The sequence below is a fragment of the Culex pipiens genome, chromosome 2 (assembly GCF_016801865.2).
Source record: "Culex pipiens pallens isolate TS chromosome 2, TS_CPP_V2, whole genome shotgun sequence".
In the NCBI taxonomy this organism is placed as follows: Eukaryota; Metazoa; Arthropoda; class Insecta; order Diptera; family Culicidae; genus Culex; species Culex pipiens.
In genome coordinates, this window is record NC_068938.1 from 214390505 (window position 1) to 214410952 (window position 20448).

A 20448-nucleotide genomic window follows, 5' to 3' on the forward strand; every position below is an offset into this window, starting at 1 on the left:
CCTTGTAAAGTTATGAAAATCGTCATTAATCAACTAGGACGTCAATGATTGTACCACAAAATTATATAAATTTGTAAACGCATTTGATTTAGATCGAAAATTCTTTCAGTGGCTTGAAGAACTCAACACCCGGCACATGCTGATTCTTTTTGGTGCTGAAATTCGTTAAATTGAATTTAATACAGAATATTTTATAGTGATGATCAATTTTCTTCGAAAATGATCAACGGCTTCACCTTAAATTCTTAAATTCTTAAATTCTTAAATTCTTTAATTCTTAAATTCTTAAATTCTTAAATTCTTAAATTCTTAAATTCTTAAGTTCTTTGATTCTTTAATTCTTAAATTCTCAAATTCTTGAATTCTTAAAGTCTTAAATACTTAAATTGGGTCCTAAAATTAAGCCTAAATTTGAGATATTACTATTAACAACAATAAAGCTTATTTTTCTGAGTAAAATGGCCGTTTGTATAACCTCAAAGGATGTAAAATGGATTTTTAAATCAATTTTTATAGATTATCTTCGCGGCCCTTCTTGACAAAAAAGGTCCTACTTGACAGCTCGTTCGGGGACCATATTTAGTCCATCGAAAAAATGTTGCCTTTTCAATTTTTTTTTTTTTGCATTCACATTTTCTATTTTATTTCTAAAGTGATCAGAAAACTTAAATTCTGAAACTTTCCGTGTTGGAACACGCAATTTGGGTAATAACAACACAATCTTTGGTCATCTTTCATGACCGTGCACGTCATTCGATTTATTTTTCAAACGATCTCACCACCACACACAAGCGTTTATTTTGATGCGCGCTTTTTGCCCTCTCTCTTCTCGGTCCACGCAGCGCGGGAGAGTGAGAGAGCGAGAGCGAATCATCAGCCAGCCAGCGGGCGCCGCACACAACTTCAAGTCTTCAGTCTTCGGTCAGCTTTTTTCAAACACGGAGCAGAAAACGCCAGGAGAAAATGCAAATGGCGTACCTCGGGCGGACGTCGTGAATTTGTGCCAGGGAAAAGTTTTCGTCGAAAAGTCCGTTTTGCGCGATGTATTAGCGGGAAAAGCGGGTGCGAATCGCGAGTGCTAGTGACGGGCTCGGCCGGAACGGTGGAGTACGGACTTCCGGCGGCCACGGGCGGATTTTACGGCGGAGTGCAGATTTCGAATTTTTGGCCGCGGGAAAAAATGCCAATTTTTCGGTGAAAATTTTTGTTTCGAGAGGAAAAACTTGAGCTTGGAACCGTCCCCGGCGTTACGACGGGTTGAACGATTGATTGGATATCAGTGGGGGAAAAAACTGTAGCAGATTCCCGGAGTGCGGTCCGTTTGGGGGAAGGAAAATTTTCGCGCTTGAATCCGCGAAGGAAAAAACTCGCGTCAACTCCGTCGTCGTTTTAGCTGGCCTCTGTTGTCGAGTGAGTATTTTTCCACCACACCAACTGCCCTCCCCCCTCGGTTCCAGCTGGAACCGTGTTCCGAAGATCCCGGAGAGAAAAAAAAAAACCCGTTCAAAACAATCCCCGATCGCAGAGGTAGAAGAACCTCGCAAAACATTCCGGATCGGCGCGGCAGCGTTGGAATCGGTTCCCGCAGTCGCCACGTACAGGGCGTTCCTTCGTCGCAAGCGGTCAGAGTTGTTCTGTTCGGTTTGGACGTCGTAGCGATATCTTTATAATATTATACCAGCGAACGGCGGGGGCACGCACACCAGCGAGGACAAAACTTTTCGCTTCCCAACACCACTACGTGGCAGTGTGGCCAGAACGGACCGGATGGTGGCGGCGACGTGGCCGCGTCGAGAATCTCGTTGGACTTTTGTTGCGTTTTCCAATTAGAAAACATCTTTATTGGAAAACTTTTCAGAATTCGGAATTCAAACTTAGCGAGAAAAAAAGCGGTTCCCCACTTGTTCACCTCTAATACGGACTTCACTTTATAGCACTTGTTCCAGTCAGCAACCAGTTTCCACGAAAATATCAATAGCTCCATCAGATTATTTGAATCTTATGTCTATGATTGGGAAACGAGAAGGCGAGTAGCACGCTGTTACGTCTACAACGAAGCACCTGTAATCTGGCGACAACAAACAATCAAAGAAGTTATTCACGAAAAATTCTGGAGCTTTCATTAAAATGAACGAAATTGGAGTTGGCAAGCTCAACGGCTTAAAAAAATCGCAGATGGAGAAAGGAAAAGTTACTTATGATCTGGGAAGATCGTAGCGTTTATTTTGGCAAGCCTATTCTTTAAAAAAAAATATCGTACGTGGCCTAATATGGAGTGAAGGAGAGAAGCTGTAACGTTTATGATAAAATAGTTATTTATTCAAACTTTAACGTAACTCATCTTTTCATTAATTTCTGAATTGGATACTTCTATTGTGAATCTACAGTGAATCATCCAGAATTAGATATGCATGAATTATTTGGAATTTGAGAGCTATGTTAAGATATTTGATTTCTACGTCTGTAATCGAAAAGCTCATCTTGACTTGAGTTATTATGTCATCTTTATATTGGATTTTCATGGCAATTGATATTGATTTATGTTTTTGGGAAACGCTAGTTTGGCTGAAGTATTCAAATTTTCATAATTTGCAATGTTGGTATCAAACGACTCAAAATTTTGAAGAATATTTCCCTAGATTAGAATTGTTTAGTATAAAATTTTAAAGTTTTAGCAAAATACCGTTTATTAGAACTGCAATTTTTATGACTTTAAAATAGATTTTAATCATTTTTTCTGAAAATACTAAAATTTAAATATTTTTTCAATACATATCTGTATACAACGACGCCATATTTTGTATACATTTCGACTTGATTAGAATAGTTTAGTATAACATTTTCAAAATTTGACAGAATACCCACCTTCCCCCCTATGTCATACTGGCACGCTGGTTCTAACATTGACGATGAGTTTGAAACAAACATCGGAAAACTTGATTTGGTAAAATAAAACAGAATTTAGAATTGGGCAGGGTGGAAAAGGATCGTGTCTGTTAGGGATTTAACCCTATTATTCAAACTAATTTTTGTTGTCGATTAATCTCATTAGCAATCTATCTGATCTCAGTCATACTTGTTGGACGACAGTTACTTCCAGGGTGGTTAAAAATCTTCGCGGATTTCGCGATTTTCGCGGCGCGGATTTCGCGGATTTCTGTTGAATGTTCCTGTGGGTCTATCTTCAAGAATACAACGTAGATTTCGATGGCTAGTGAAAATGTTTGTCTAAATATAGTATTTCCAGAAGAAAGAACGCAAATTTATCTAAATCCTGCTCGGTGAGAGCAATTTAGATTTCCGCGAAATCCGCGAAATTCGCGAAAATCGCGAAAATCGCGAAGATTTAACCACCCTGTACTTCTATACCCCAAATATCACCCATCCATGCATCGTTAGTCCCTTCTTCACATCTGCAAATCTCCCAATTAGAAAAATTAAACAACCAAACGCGAGCAAAACAAACCCAACAAATCTCTAGCCGGGGAGCTGGCCTCTCGGAGAGATCATTCGGTTTAAGAACCGACCGATCACATGGCCGGCACGTTCCGGTGGCCACTTCCGACGGGGATCTCCGCCCAGCAGGTTCGTCCTCTTCGGCAGTCCGCGAGCGACTGTCAGTTACGTCCAAACGAACGAACGTTGTCGTTTTTCTGTTTTGGCGTTTTGCTTTTCGATTCAAACAGAGTTCAGTTTGGCTTGGTTTGGGTGATGGTGGTGGTAAAGAGCAAACTAAACGGCTTTAAGGGAGGATGGGATGGGTTGAGTGTACGAGTCGAGGTTGAGAGGTGGTGTATCTCTCTATAAAAACAAGCTGAACAGTTCAGCTCTTTAGCCGTGCTGCGACATGTGGAAAGGCGCAGTTTGTGGAGTTTAGTGACGATGATGTTGTCGAGCAGCCAGAGAATGGAAGTGATGCCATACTGTATGGTTCATGTAGTTTCAATTGATTCGTAATATTTTCAATATTTTTCTTTAAGATACACATTATTTAAAAAATGAACAGTTGAAAGAGCAGGTCTTATTTTTTTTTTTGCGGTTTCCAGTAAATATTTAAAGACAGCCTACTTTTCATTGCTAAAAATAACAGTTCTGAAAATTGAAATTTTCATCACCTGTATCAAAAAATCACATTTTTTTTATTCTGTTTTGGTTTTTGTGTTTACCAAACACGCGGATGCCAAACTAAAGCGGAGAAACAAACGTCTTTCTGAAAAAAATTGCATTCAAACGTGTTTTATAATTGCCAAAAAAAATTGTATGCAACTTGTTGCAAAACTTGATTTTTCAGCACTTGTCGCATTTATCCAACTCGGCATACTCATTTAACAACTTTTTATATTAACTATTTTTTTCCAAATTCAAAAATAAACATAGGTAATTCTACTTGCTAAAACTAGAAGATTATTTTCAAAAATATTTTTTTTCCAAATTTTTTTGTCTTTTACCGATCTGTGATCCCAAAATTTCTTAAAATATTAAAAAAAAAGTCATTGTTTGACTGACAATGCATAAATAAGGGTTTTACTGCTTTACAATCTATACTGAACAGTTTACAAGGGACGATCCATAAACCACGTGGACACCTTGGGGGAGGGGGGAATGGTCAGCAATTGGGTCCTAAAATTAAGCTTAAATCTGTGATATTATTGTTCACAACAATAAAGCCTATTTTTCTGAGTACAATGACCCTTTTGTACGACAGCAAAGCATTTAAAAAAATAACTTCGCGGTCCTTCTTGACAGAAAAGGTCCTACTTGACAGCTCGTTCCAAGGTGACCATAGTTGATCCATCGAAAAAATGTTGTCTTATCAATTTATTTTTTTGCATTAAAATAAAAAAAGTTACCTGAAAAGGTTTTTAATCGTTTGTTTTTAAAATTGTACATAAAAATTGACTTAGGGCTTTAGGACCCTATTGTCTACGCTCTATACAAAAAAATATATGCAGTCCAGACTCGATTATCCGAAGGTTTGTATGGGACTACTTCGGATAATCGAATCACTAACACATTTTTTTTTCTTTTTCTTGTTTTCTTGTTTTAAACATCAAACTCGAGTTCTGCGACCCCATTTTTGTCAAATTTGAATAGTTGATTGTCTATTAAATAATAAAGTTCATTTTTTCAATATTTCTTGGATTTAAAAAAAATCACTTTAGCGTAGTTTAGGGGTCATACATACCCAGTCACGAGGTTCTAGCAGGATTCTAGCAGAGCCACCTCTGCTAGAATATTTCGTGACTCGACAATCAAAAATTAGACAACGAAAAACAAATTTTCGTGATTCGATTATCCGAAGTGAATTTTTTTCGACGCCTTCGGATAATCGAGTCTGGACTGTATATTTGTATGGCAATTGGCCACAAGGGGAGGAGAAGGGGGGGTTGGGGGGGGGGTCTGAGATTTAAAAAAAAGTGTCCACATGGTTTATGGATGGCCTATAACAAAAAAAAATGTAAATTACTTTTCATGACTTCACAAAATACAGTTCTTGACTTTTTTTTGATAAGGTCCTATAAACAAAAGTAAACATTGAGTGTATCCCGCTTACTCCGATGGACTTTGACATAAGGAGTGAAAGGGATACACTCAATGTTTACATTTGTTTATAGGACCTTATCAAAAAAAAGTCAAGAGTTGTTGCCTGTTTTGCCCATATTAGAGGTTTTTTTTTTGCTCAAGAGCAATTCCAGCTCAAAGCAGGAATTTTTTAGATACTTTTTTCTCGAAAAAAAAAATCTTGGGCTCACCTTCAAATTTGACTTTTAAACTGAAAAATCGGAAAATCTTGTAAAAGTGGAGTGCTTCATTCAGTGTATTTTTTTCGGAAAGCCCATCAAATTTCCTACAAGTTTGTCTTTGACCACTTTTTGATACGATGCAACGGCTTCGAGTTACAGCAATATTTAAATTACGAAATACAAAAATATTTAAAACACTTACGCCCTTTTCAAATGTCATTATCGAGTTAAACTGGCTCCATATACACAAAAATGGCTTATATAAGCGTAGGATAACATGTCTACAAAGTTTCATTGAAATCGGAGAGGGTCGGGTACAACCGATTCCCTATTTGACATGGAATTACTCTCAAATTAAATTTATTTTCTTAAATGTTTTTTTTTCGATAATTTAAACTTCATTTGGCTTTCGAGAAATCAAACAAAAATTGTATTTTTTTTAAACAGAGTTGCCAGATCTGTAAAATTTATGTTTCATGGAAAAGATCTTTTAATCATTTAATGAATGATTACACTGAGACAGCACCAAATAAATGCTCTATGACAGGGTTGCCAGATCTTCAACCTATCCTAAAATTAACCGATAAAATAATTTGGATGGCATTTTCATTAAAAAGACTACGATATTTGAAGTTGTTTCCATAAATAAGGCTCAATAGTTTATTATTTTGGCCAAGGTTGCCAGATTTATTAACTATTTTTTCATAAATAAACACTCTAAAAATCTTTTCAACAAAAATAAACAAATTTGTTTCTCTTCTCTTTCAGAATTTGATGAACCATGAACGACATCAGCACCAACAATAAGGAAACGGTCCTGCCCGGCCCATCCGCTTGGGAGCAGTTGACCAATCCGGCTCTCGCCGAACAACACCATCAACAGCAGCAGCAGCAGCAACAACAACTTCAACAACAGCAACAACAACAACACTTGCAGCAACAGCAGCAGCTCCATCATCAACAACAACAACATCAGCAACATCAACAGCAGCAGCAGCATGTGCCACCTCCCCAACACCATCCCCACCCTCATCCGCACCCCCACCCCCACCTCCAACACCCGGGAATGCATCCCCATCCGGGCGTCGGCCACCATCCCCAAGGGCAGGGACCTCCGGCGTTGCAAATCCACCATCACCCACTTCCACCCCAAATGCAGCAGCAAATGCAGGCCACGAGTCCAACGACCACGGCGGCCCCTCCGATGACCCCGACCAAGTCGACTCCGCCGGACATGTCCCACACGCCGCAGAGCGCGCCCAATCAGACGCCCGGTCCGAGCTATGCCGAGGAGTTGCACCCGGAGCTGGTGAACCAGGGTTGGCGCAAGTTTTGGTCCAAGCGGGAGGGTCGGCCGTACTTTTGGAACAAACTGACCGGGGAGAGTTTGTGGGAGACGCCGATGTTGAATCGGGGAGGCGGTGCCGGCGGGGGTGGTCAGCAGGGCTTTGATCCGTTGACGGATCCGTTGGGCATTTGTCACTCGGGCGGGACGGGGAATGGTCCGGCTGGGCCGCCACCACCGCCGCAGCATAACAGTAACGCGCTGAAGAGGCGGGCCTCGGAGGACACGCAGAACCATCATGGGCAGGGCCAGGGCGGAACGGGTGCGCCACCGCCGTTGAAGAAGTACGTGTTGCCTGGGCCGTGGGACTTGGAGATCCCGACGAACGTTGTGATGTACGATCGCATTCCGACGATGCACCCGCATCCGTACCCGGAGGTTGAGGCCATGCGCGGGTTGTTTACGGTGCGGTTGTTTAAGACGTACGAGGATCTTTGCACGAAGCGTGAATCGATCAATCCGCCGGCTGGGTCGTTCAATCGGTGGCTGATGGAGCGCAAGATTATCGATCGCGGGCTGGATCCGATGCTGCCGAGTGCGTGCGCGCCGGAGATTTCGCAGCAGATGTACAGGGAAATTATACGGGACATTCCGATCAAGATCGTCAAGCCAAAGTTCACGGGTGACGCGCGGAAGCAACTCTCGCGGTACTGCGACGCGGCCAAGAAGATTGTCGAGCGGCGGTCCGCGTCCGTGGAGAGCAAAAAGATCGTCAAGTGGAACGCCGAAGAGACGTACGAGTGGCTGCGGAAGACGGTCGGGGCGAGCTACGAGGACTTTCAGGACCGTCTGTCTCACCTCCGGCGGCAGTGCGAACCACACATCGTAGCGACGGTCCAGAACAGTGTCGAGCAGCTCTGCACCAAGATCTACCACCTGTCGGCGCAGCACGTCAAAACGACCCGCGATCGGCACGGCCAGATCCTGAAGGAGAGCGGCATCCAGGAGTTGACGCAGCCGTTGGCCGCTCCACTTGCGCGGAAGGTTTGGTGCTACCCGGTCCAGTTTGCCATTCCGTCGCCGCGGATGCCCCAGATCGACTACAACACCGACCGGGACCACATGACGATCAAGTACACGCACGCGTCGCTGCCGGGGCCGGACACGCACACGATCAACAGTTCGCACCTGCAAAAGTTGGTAAGTTGCTCGGCGGGGTGAGAACTGGTCAATGCAATATTGCAAAAGATACCATTTTGAAAGATTTAAAAGTGACTTCTAATATTATTCTATACTACTAGTCAAGTCATGCTTCTTCATAAAAATATAAAAAATACATCTATTTCCGATGTGGTGCCAAAATCAGAAATGTAAAGATGCTTAAAAGTGTCCCATTTGTAAATACATTCAATAACAAAATTTATATTTTGGGGCACCATTTCTTATCCCTTTGATTACACTATTTTAGTAACTTGCGCTAACGTTTTCACAGCGCTTAAGATATAAAATTGCTTCCAACTACCGGCAATATATTCTCTTGCACATGCTTTAGCTTTTCACGTGAAAAATAATCATGAAACATGTAATTAATTAGCAACAGCTATAAAACAAACCAACGCCCTGAGTCACTTGACGTTTTACCTATTCTCGTCGAAGGCTGACGAAAACTGATCAAGAAGCGAGTGCAAATAAAGAACAAAGACTGGCCACCATCATCACTAGCAAAAAAAATCAATGAGAGACAGTGATGCCAGGAGACTTTCTATAGAAATATTAATTTTCACCTAAAAGTTGTGTACAAATTATATCAAATGGCAGCACTTGGCAGCCACGCAAGTGCGCTGAAAAAAAAGGCCGATAATAGAAAAAAATTCCAGCTATAATTTTTTTTTGGTAAGGACAAAAAAAAATCAAACCATCCACATTAACGACCCCCGGGTCTTTTGTGGTCTCTATTGCAAGTTTCTGCTCGAACCTAGGAGTCCGAAGTCTTGAAAGGGGGGAGCACCCAAACCTCTTTTTACTCCAAGGAACCTTCCACCCCAGTGTTTGAACTGACGACCTTTGGATTGCGAGTCCAACCGCCGCCAGCGATTCCACCGGAGTAGGCTTGGTTTGGTGTGTTGTTTGTACTTATGGCATGGACGACTCCTACACCTGGAATGACTTTACGGCCTAACAACAACTAAGGCCGGGACCGACGTTTTACTTCCTCATCCGATGGAAGGTTGGAGCAGATGGGAATCGAACCCAGAATCATCCGCTTACAAAGCGGACAGCGTAACCATTGGGCCACGCACTGCCACACAAAGACTTTAAATAAAAATTACGTTGGCCTTATAAAAATCCTTAATTCAAAAAATCTACACCCAAATTTTTTTTAAACGAACTCGGTAGTTGAAAAATCGGTTATGTTTAGATCGGTAACCCATTTGCCAAAATGAACAAAATTTTACCGAATACCGAGTACAATCCACAATAATGAACTTCATTACCGAATTTCGGCAATGTTTTGCCGAACTGTTCACTGCCGTTCTACGCATAATTGTCCCATGTCAGTTTTGGACGATTTTGACTTTATGACATTTTTAAGTTTAGTTTGATGTGTACTTTAAGAAAAACACATACAATCTGGTACTTTGTTCGGAAACTCATCAAAAACAACACCAAGTCTGTTTGTCCCATCGTTAAACTTCTACGCATAATTGTCCCACCAAGTATTTTCTTACACGGAATCATTAGTTTTACTAAGCATTATGTCTTGTTTACCTGTTGTATAGCAAGATAATCACAAATAAGTGTGATAAACTGCTAACTGGGGCACGGCGTGTTTTCTAGAACAAACTTTTCAGGAAAAAATAGTCATCGCTGCTTTCAAATGTGTCTTATAGGAAATTTTCTCTGCTTTCCAATGCTTCTAAGAGCGAAATGTTTCATCGGGAAATTTCCGAGATATCTTTATTTTAAGTTTTTTGGCTTTAAATTTCTTTATTATTTATTTATTGGAAACTTTATACTAACAGTTCAGAAAACTTATCAAATGATGTGGTTCATGGGTCATTTACTCATCAAAATGTGCAAAATAAGACAAGAGGGTTGCAAACCGATAACATTTTGAAAATGAAGTTTTAACCAAATTTTTGAATATATGGAATTTATTCAGAAATTAAAATCATAAAACAATTTAAAAATATATTTTATTATTATTATATATATTTTTTGTGTACAAATATTACGTGTTTGCTCTGATTTAGCTTGTTCAACCAAAACTTTGGCAGGTTTGTGATTGTTAATGGTATTATTGAATTTTAATGAATAAATTTGATATTTTCTTAAGCAAACATTAACCAGGAACATAAATACAAATATGATTTCAAATCGAAAATGTACTACATATTACTGTTGCAAGCTTCAAAAGTCATATTTTTATTAGTATCAAATAAATATAAAATGTTTACTGTTGAAAATGCAACTAAAAGTAGCAATAAAACTCGAGTCTTCCAATTCTTTTTTTTTTTTGTTTGAACAATATTATTTATTATTTTAACAAAAAACAAAAACCACAAAAAAACGTCTTTCCAAACTATTTGAACAAGAATCAAGAAATAAAACATTTTTTAAAAAAGATGAGATTGAAGATGAGAGTCTTATAAACTTCTAAAATATTGCTAATTCCTTGATCATTTAATACAAAAAAAAAACTATAACAATCATTTCATACTAATGAAAAGTATTTCTCCTAAAGCTTGCAACAGTAGTTTGCAGTTCAATTTCGAGTATTAAACATGTTTTGTATTCATGCAACTGGTTAATGTTTGATTAAGGAAATATGTTATTTATTTATAAAAATCTTGTAATACCCTATCAATCTCAAACCTGTAAAAATTTCGGTTGTATCAGCTAATTCCACGCTGAATCAGAGCAGATCGGTGTTATTTGTACACCACAATTATGTAATAATCTATTTGTTCTTGTAAAAATAATATTTTAATGCGGTTTTATGATTTTAATTTCTGAATAAATCCCACATATTCAAAAATTCGGTTAAAACTAAATTTTCAAAATGTTTAGCGGTTTGCAACCTTCTACAAAGTTGTTTCTTGTATTATTTTGCACATTTTGATGAGTAAATGACACATGAAACACATCATTTGACAAGTGTCCTGTGCTGTTATTTAAAAGTTTCCGATAAATGATGAAGGATTTTAAAACAAAAAACTTAAAATATAGATATCTCAGAAATTTCCCGATGAAGGTCCCTTAAGGTTGCCCAGAAAACACGCCGTGGGGGCGATTAGGGACACATAGGGCGAATAGGGACCTACGGGACACGTAGAAACACAGAATTCGGTCGAAAAATTTCAATCGCGTTTTTCTCAGATGCACTTTTTTGAACATGGGACAATTATGCGTAGAACGGCAGTTCAGCAGCTGAAAAAAAATCTAAGTGTGTTCATTTTCAAAATTATACAAATAATGAAATTATAAAGGTATTCTTAAATTCAGAATTTATGAAATAAAAAAAGCCAAATTTAATTCCTGAATTTTTTAATACTGAAATTCCACTTTTGTTTAAATCGATGGATTCCAACATTTAAAAATACATAAAATTCTGAAATATTTTTTTATATTTTTTGATTGCTAAATGTTTGATCTGTAAATTCTATTTTCCCAAATTCCCCCCCCCCCCCCCCCCCCCTTACCGAATTCGGTAATGAAGTTCATTATTTATTGTTAATCGTACAATCGATATTCAGTAAAATATTCAAGTTTGTTAACCCTCTACAACCTAACCCCGCCTTTAAACGGGCTTCGATCTATAAAATCGCTTAAAAATCAATTTTCCAACCGATTTTTGATCTTTAAAAAGCATTGGAAAGAAGAACTCTTAAAATTTTAGAAAATTTCAGGGTTGGAAGTTAAACTTGTTTTATGTGACTTTGCCAAAACTTTAGTTTTCTTGTTTTATGTTTTTCTTGTTTCATTTTTAGTATTTTTATTTGCATTTATCTTGTTTAGTTTATGTTTGTTTTTGGTAGTATTTGGCCTACTCTACCACCTAATATAATTACATTTCGGCTATCTACTTTTTTCATGTTTTTACAGTCACTTTTTCAATTTTTTGCATGTTTTTCAAATTTTCTGCTATAGAATCGCACCATCATCATTTAAATTGCAAAAAAATGCGTAGAGGCATAGTCTGGGACACTAGAAAAATTACCGCATACTTCTTTTTACAAATAATATATGAAATGTTAGTAAAAAACACAGCCAAAGTTGAACACTAAAAAAAAAAATTTTAAGCATTGGCAAAGTTGTGGTTTGGTTGAGCGTTTTAGCAGAATGCATTACTATGAATACAAAGAGACGAGTTGCAAAGTCACATAAAACCCATATTTTTTTTTAAATTTTAAGAGTTCTACTTTCCAATGCTTTTTTTTTTTTTGCAGGCCAAGGATTGATACCTAAGAGCATGCAATGGCACTGACCTTGTTGCGTGCTCTTCGGTTGACGTCCACGTAAGGAACATCCTGGAAGGAGCGCAACTAACTACATCCGTAGTTCTGTTAGATCATCCGAATTATCTTGATCAGAACAGTACAGCTCTGGTTCCTTGCGAGTGTCCTATTTTCTTACCTCCACGTTGGCTTGGTTTTCATGATGACCTAGCTGGTGGCCTGTGGAAACGGATCGTAAACCTTTGACCACCGCGGGTCAGAGTCGAGACGGCTAGAAGAAAGGGGCGCAACAATGTGGGAAAGGGAAGTAATTTGTGATTGTAGACGGTATTGTTTTGATTCGCAGTATGTTGAGTCAACTGCTGTGGATGTACCTGAAACATCGCACAAAGGGGTTTCTCTTCTCTTCATTCTCAGCTACCACCTATCTCCTATTTTTATTTTGCTCTACTGATTCTCACTTCTTCATTGATTCTTCTATTTAAAATCCATCATTTGATTTTGATTTTTCTTACTTTTAATTCTCTTGTCTTTCAAAGCTTTTCCACTCTTTTTTACCAATTGATACTGCTTTAACAAACTTTGTGTTTTTCCTTAAAAAATACTTTTCCACAATGTACTAGTAATACAGCTTCAGCTACAGCTTCTCATTTTTATTCTTTAAAATAAAATCAACATTCTCTTACTATTGATTCTTGTTTTTTTATAAAATATATTCTCTTTAACTGTCTATTGTTTTCAATCTTCACCATTTTTTTTTTTTTTCAAACAAGTGAGGTTTGAGCCCATACTCAATTTATGGAATGGTTAATGGATTTACACAAATATTACTATTGTACTTTTGGTAAACTTTTATAACATGCTTAGGACCAAAAATTGTAACAAAACACCGCGACAAAAGAAATAGCAACAGAAACACGACTCAACACTAGGAAAGATTTCAGGAGAAAACAATACACAGTAAATAACAATTAGTTTTTGAATTCAAACTAAAAATATAACAGTTCTTGCTTTAATGAAAATTGATAGGCACACTATAAATGGTTAGGCGCTTATACTTACATCAAACCCTACGTAATGTACCACCCCCGGCCGAGTTAAAATGCGTAACCGGAAAAGAAGGTGTGCATGCCTGGCACGAACACTCAAAGCGTGCTCTAGCGTGTTGCTCGTACTGACTCAGAGCAAGGGTGAGATGTAGGTGTAAGGGCAGTGCGTGTTCGTCGGGAACCTGGTGCATAAGATCGGTCAAGGCCCGTTCTTACACTGAAAATTGCGAATTGCGAATTGCGAATTTTTCTTTAAATGTTACATATATTTCCGATGTGGTGCCAAAATCAGAAATGTAAAAATGTTCAAAAACCATTTGTAAATGACTAAAACTATATAATTTTTTTTTAAAGATATTCTTAAATTCAAAAAATTATGAAATGAAAAAAGCCAAATATAATTCCTGAATTTTATAAAAGTGAAATTCTACTTTTTTTAAATGTATGGATTCCAAAATCTAAAAAAAACCCTAATTAAAAAAACAATAAAATTCTGAAATAATTTTTTATGTTTTTTGATTCCTAAATTTTTTGAGCTAAAAATTCTATTTTCCCAAATTTCAAAAATAAAATTCAAAATTGAAATTGTTTTCACGTAAACTTGTTTACCAAATTTGAAAAGTTTGATATATTTGAAATTAGCGAATTCCGTAAAAAACTTACCGAATTCGGTAATGAAGTTCATTATTTCTTGTTCATCGTACAATCGATATTCAGTAAAATATTGAAGTTTGTTAATCGATCGAATTATTGTCGATAATATTATCGTCTAACGATAACGATAATGGTTATCGTTATCATTATTTCGATAATTCGGACGGATGATAACTCAATTTTTTATAATTTGCAATATGGGTATCAAACGATTCGAAATTTTGCATGCATTTTCATTGTTTTAGAGTTTTTGAATGAAATATTTAAATGTTCACAAAATACTGTATTTTTTTTTAAGCACTTAAATTTTCATAATTTGCAATATAGATTTCAAAGGAAGCGAAATTTTACCTGCTTTTTCACTGTTTTAGAGTTTTTTAAATGAAAAACTCAAATTTTCAAAAAATACCGTATTATAAAATACTCAAATTTTAAAAATTTGGAATATAAGTATCAAACGATTTGAAATTTTGAATGTATTTTAACTGTCGTTTGATACTCATATTGCAAATAAAAAAAAATGAGTGTTTTTGAGGAAATACGGTATTTTGTGAAAATTTCAGTATTTCATTCAAAAATCAGATTAAAAATAGTTAAAATACATTCAAAATTTCGAATCGTTGAATATACCCATATTTCAAATTATGAAAATTTGAGTACTTTCAAAAAATACGATATTTTGTAAAAAAAATAGTTTTTATACCTCGATTTATACTTTGAAACTTACCATAATAACAAAAAATATTTAGTAAGAGGAAGTTTGAAAATTCAACATAATTTGGTTGGTTTAAGTCATTTTTAGAATAATATTAAATATAAGTTTTCGTCGATAGAATAGTCCCGACGATATCGATAGAACTATCGTTATCGTCATCGAACCTCGATAATTGTATCGTTAACAACCTTGAAAATATTGTTTGTTTTGACAGATGGTTTACTGATTTTTGACACTACCGAATTAGGTAATAATAATCTCTACAGATTTCAAAAATTGCAAGATTCTAAAACTTATAACTTTATTCTTATTTTGTTGAAAAAACTTTGTTTTTCACGTTTACACATTCATTGTGATCCGGTTGGGAGTCGACGACTATTTTTTATGTGAATTGGCCATTTGGATTTTTGACCGAATTGGGTACTAGAGACCTAATATGTAATTTTTTATGTAAAACGGTAAAAAACACGATTAAAAACCATTTCCGATTACTTTTTTTCATTTTAATGCAAAAAAAAAATTGACAAGACAACATTTTTTTTGATGGATCAACTATGGTCCCCTTGAAACGAGCTGTCAAGTAGGAGCTTTTCTGTCAAGAAGGACCGCGAGGTTAATTTTTCAAAATTGATTTAAAAATCCATTTTAAACTCTTTGTGGTCGTTCAAAGGGTCATTGTACTCAGAAAAATAAGCTATATCGCTGTAAACAATATTATCAGCAATCTAAGCTTCATTTTAGGACCCAATTCGGTAAAATTCCAGATTTTATTTTTTTTAACAAGTCCTATAAACATATGACTTCAGTAACAACTTTTCAATAGGGCGAAACCCTCAGATGTAAACAAACTGAGTTTTTATCAGAATCATATAATGCGAACAAAACTGATTATAAAACACCCTCCATCATCACAAAATTCCGAAAATACGTAGTTTTACAAGCAAAAAACAAAAGGGCTAATCAACAACATCAATCAAAACAAACCAAATTGAGTTTCCGCCCTTGTGTTTTCATCCAATCACGAGGGGCGAATGTAGTGTTTTCTGCAAGTTCCGACGTATATTTAGAAACACCAAATTTTCGTTATAATTTAGTGAATTTTAACCTGACAATCCTCAAAATGGATCAAAATGTATGTTTCTGATGTCTCTGACCACAATTCCACAACAAACACAGATTTGTATGATCCTAAATACATAACTTTTTAATTTCAATTATTGTAGTATCGGATCTGGTCTGGATTCACAATCTAGATATGAAGGTCCATAATATACTGGTTCTTGGAACATCCGGGGATTCTGGGTCTAGCAGTTGCAGGACAAAAAGGAGGTTTAGGAGGAATGCCGTACAAAATCATCGCCTCCGTAACCATTGAAGCTATGCAAAGATAGAGAAGGCAGGATGGTGTCGCGGGGTGGCCTAGTCGTCAGGTGCCATGTCTCCCACTTCCGGCGGGGACACCCCAAGGAACGTCACTTCAATATAGACCACATCGTCAAACCAACTTGCTACTTACGGTGTATCCTGGCTCAACGATTCTTGGCCTGAATCGGACTCCTTCTGAAGGCTTTCTAGACCAATTTTTTTATCACTGAGGTTGCAAATATCACTGTATTATCACTGACTGTAACGTTTCACAATGATAAAATAGTTGTTTCACCACTTTTTTCTTTAAAAACCCGAAAAATGAACAAAAAACAAAAGGGCGAATCTGTTGTTTACTTTTGCTTTGTGGCGTAACCTGACGGACTAAACCGTTGTTTTGGTTGAGTGGGTGGCGAATACGGTGGGGCGAAAATGTAGGCACGCTCTTCAAAAAGGCGTAATTTGTTTTTTTCAATTTTTAATAGCAAAAACGGGTGCGGGACATTTCGCCGAATGTCGTTTCGCCGACGGTCATTTCGCCGAAGGTCATTTCGCCGAATGTCGTTTCGCCGCATGGGACGTTTCGCCGAATGGGACGTTTCGCCGAATTGACAAATAATCGTAAAATAAATATATAAAATGAACACAAATTGTATTAAAATATTTTGAAAAAGTATAATGTCCCTAAAGGGTGATTTTGCAATCTTTTTAAAAAAATAATTTTTGTTTCTTAGTATGTTATTTTTATAAGTTAATGCATTATAACATGCATAAACAATCACTTAAAAAATAATCTAGTTGAAAAAAATTGTGCGAATTTTTGCATTCTTTCCAATTTAAGCAGTTATAATTACAGCAAACAATTTTAAATCATTTCTGTGAGTTTTTGCATTATTTTCTGTTAGTTTTTCGCATTCTTGTTTTAATATATCATTTGAATTATTTCTGTGAGTTTTTGCGTTCTGTTAACCATGAGCAGTTCTTTTAATTTTCTGCTTATAATTTTGATAAATTTCTGTTAGTTTTTGCATTCTTTGTTTTTTAAGCATATTATTTGTATAATTTTTGTAAGTTTTTGTATTCTTTCCAACATGAGGAGTTCTTTTGATTTTTAGCATAACATTTTGGAAAAATGCCGGTAGTTTTTGCATTCTTTACTGAGCATATTTTTTTAAATTATTTCTGAGAGTTTTTGCATTCTTTCAAACATGAATAGTTTTTTTTTTATTTTCTGCTTATAATTTTGATTATTTCTGTTTGTTTTTGCATTCTTTGTTTTTTAAGCAAATTTTTTGTATAATTTTTGTGAGTTTTTGCATTCTTTCAAACATGAGCAGTTCTTTTGTTTTAGCATAACATTTTGAATTTTTTTTGTTAGTTTTTGCATTCTTTGTATTTAGGCATTTTTTTTAATTATTTCTGTGAGTTTTTGCATTCTTTCAAACATGAGCAGTTCTTTAATTTGTTTGCTTATTATTTAGATTATTTCTGTTTGTTTTTGCATTCTTTGTTTTTCAAGCATTTTTTTTGTATAATTTTTGGGAGTTTTTGCATTCTTTCAAACATGAACAGTTCTTTTGGTTTTCAGCACAACATTTTGCAAAATTGCTGTTAGTCTTTGCATTCTATATTTTTGGCATATTTTTCAATTATTTCGGTGAGTTTATGTATATTTGGTTTTTAAGCATATTATTTCTATAATTTTTGTTAGGTTTTGCAATCTTTCAAACATGAGCAGTTTTTTTGATCTTTAGCATAACATTTAGAAAAATTTCTGATAGTTTTTGCATTCTTAATTTTTTAAGCAAATTATTTGTATTATGTGAGTTTTTGCATTCTTTGAAACATGAGACGTTCTTTACTTTTTAAATTATTATATTATTATCTTGCCACTCCTTCTCAAGTTTGCATGAGTGAATTACAAGATGGCACTGCAGCGAGCAAATAGCATAAATTGTACAAAAAAGTTAATTTTTATTCAATTCGGCGAAACGTCCATTCGGCGAAATGACTTTCGGCGAAACGTACCATTCGGCGAAACGACATTCGGCAAAATGACCGTCGGCGAAACGACATTCGGCGAAACGTACCAGATCCGCAAAAACACCTTAATTAATTTAAAATTGCTCTCTATGATGAAATTATTGCTATTTTCTATTACGTTTTGAAAAAAATGATGGTTTTCATGCTTTTTTGTGGAAATAGGAATTGATCGGAATTGCAAAATTTTGAATGTTGATTTTCCCGAAACGGCAGGATCGTAGGTTTCGCCCTTTTGAAATATTGTTACTGACTTATAAGACCTATAAAAAAATAACTCTGAAATTTACCTAATTTTCAACTGTTCAACAGTTCAGTCAACTGGAAGTTACCAAATTTGAAAAATAAAAACATACTGAAATTCGATAGTGAAGTTCATTATTGTTCATCGTACAACCGATATTCGGTAAAATTTGTTTATTTTGACAGATGGTTTACCGGCCTAAACTCAACACGTTTTTTTTTTAACTGCAGTCTAGACTCGGATGAGCAATAATAAACTGCATTACCGATATCCGGTAAGTTTTTACCGAATTCGGTAATTTTTATTGTACCGAGCTGTTAAGTAGTTAAAAATTCAGTAATTTTACCAAATCAAAAAATTACGAACACTATATCTGCACTAACCTCTGACCCCGAATAGATCGTTGATTCTAATCCAAGTCTCGATCCACCTCCACCCAGGAACAACTGTACCGCTACAACTGCTTCGACGACAAAAAGTTCGACTTCTTCATCGGGCGCGTGTACTGCATGCTGAAGCGCTACTCGAGCTTCCTGTACGGCGCGGCCAGCCCCAACCAGCAGGAACCGGAGCTGACGCAGTCGGCGCTGCCGGCGGTGGTCTTTGAGTGTCTGCACCAGCACTTTGGCGTGACGTTCGAGTGCTTCGCGAGCCCACTGAACTGCTACTTCCGGCAGTACTGTTCGGCGTTTGGCGACGCGGACTCGTACTTTGGGTCGCGCGGGTCGTTTCTGGAGTTTCGCCCCGTGTCCGGGTCGTTCCAGGTGAATCCGCCGTACTGCGAGGAGCTGATTGACGCCACGCTGCAGCACATTGACCGGTTGCTGACGGATTCGACCGAGCCGTTGAGGTGAGATTTGGGTTTGGTTTGGAGAAGCTTGATCTGACGGCGATTTTTCAACTCTACAGCTTCATCGTGTTCCTGCAAGAGTGGAAGGAACCGGCGCTGCAGTGCCTCTCCAAGATCGAGGACAGCCACTTTAAGCGGAAGCAGGTCGTCGTGATGGGGATGGAGCACGAGTACCGGCACGGGTTGCAGCACTGCATTCCGAAGTAGGTTCCCCCGCCGGAGGTCACCCTCCTTAATTAATACCGATTTTCCCATTTCCCAGATCGGACGTCAACTTCAAGAGCATCCACGGCACGATGGTCGTGTGGCTGCAGAACAACGCCGGCTTCCAGCGCTGGGGACCGACGGAAGCGCGGGTGGACGCCCTCCTCGAAGCGTTCCGACCGGGGCGGGAGCGCGAACGGGACAAGGTGGTGCCGGTGAGCAGTGGAGGGGGCGGCACCGGGACAACTCCCGCTGTAGGAGCCGGTGGCAGCACGCCGGCCTCGGTGGGAAGTCCGCCGGAGGCACCGGGAAGTGTCGGGGAGCACGCGCCCGGTTCGACGACGCCCAAGACGCCGACCACGCCGACGATTTAAGAGGGGGAGGAAGGGAAGGAGAAACGCGCATTCGTTATTCAAAACACAAACACACAATAGAGAAAGAATTAGCAATAGTAGAGGGTCAGTCAGTCAGTTTCACAGCCCAGTTTTTACTCTGCACACAAAAACACACCACGAAAAATTCTAATTACAATTGTGCTTGTAAAATAGATTTAAAATGGAAATAGTTCAGAATCAGAATAATGATTAAAAAATGTCAACGTCAAGGAATTTTTAAAAACACACAAGCTAGCTTATCTCAAAGTCAGTCAACTTATCCAGCAAACAGAACAAACAAAAAAATAGCGAATTTCCAAACTTTATTGCGTGAAAAGAAGAGGAAGCCTTCTTTCCCGAAAGAGAAAAAAAAAGGCAAACACTAGAATTGTAACTATTTGTTGTTGATTCTTTTTAAAAAGTCGAGTCGAAAGATAGAGTAAAAAAAGTGGAGGAAAACTCTCT

The 20448-nt window shown here is 37.5% G+C and overlaps 1 protein-coding gene across 1 annotated transcript; it reads left to right on the forward strand.

The window, feature by feature from the left end:
* The first annotated feature begins 905 nt into the window (after positions 1 to 905).
* Positions 906 to 20158, forward strand: LOC120416825 (mRNA (2'-O-methyladenosine-N(6)-)-methyltransferase). Its single transcript, XM_039578711.2, has 5 exons — positions 906 to 1410; positions 6513 to 8229; positions 18996 to 19405; positions 19465 to 19608; positions 19668 to 20158. Exons 2-5 carry the CDS (start codon positions 6526 to 6528, stop codon positions 19981 to 19983), a joined length of 2574 nt encoding a protein of 857 aa, XP_039434645.1. The 5' UTR covers positions 906 to 1410; positions 6513 to 6525; the 3' UTR covers positions 19984 to 20158.
* The last annotated feature ends 290 nt before the right edge of the window (positions 20159 to 20448 follow it).

Excerpts from the sequence above, each read along its gene's own strand:
- LOC120416825 (XM_039578711.2), top strand. The coding sequence starts at position 6,526 with ATGAACGACATCAGCACCAACAATAAGGAAACGGTCCTGCCCGGCCCA. Across the intron at positions 8,230-18,995 it reads GTTCGCACCTGCAAAAGTTG|GAACAACTGTACCGCTACAA; the intron begins GTAAGTTGCTCG and ends ACCTCCACCCAG. Across the intron at positions 19,609-19,667 it reads TTGCAGCACTGCATTCCGAA|ATCGGACGTCAACTTCAAGA; the intron begins GTAGGTTCCCCC and ends CCCATTTCCCAG.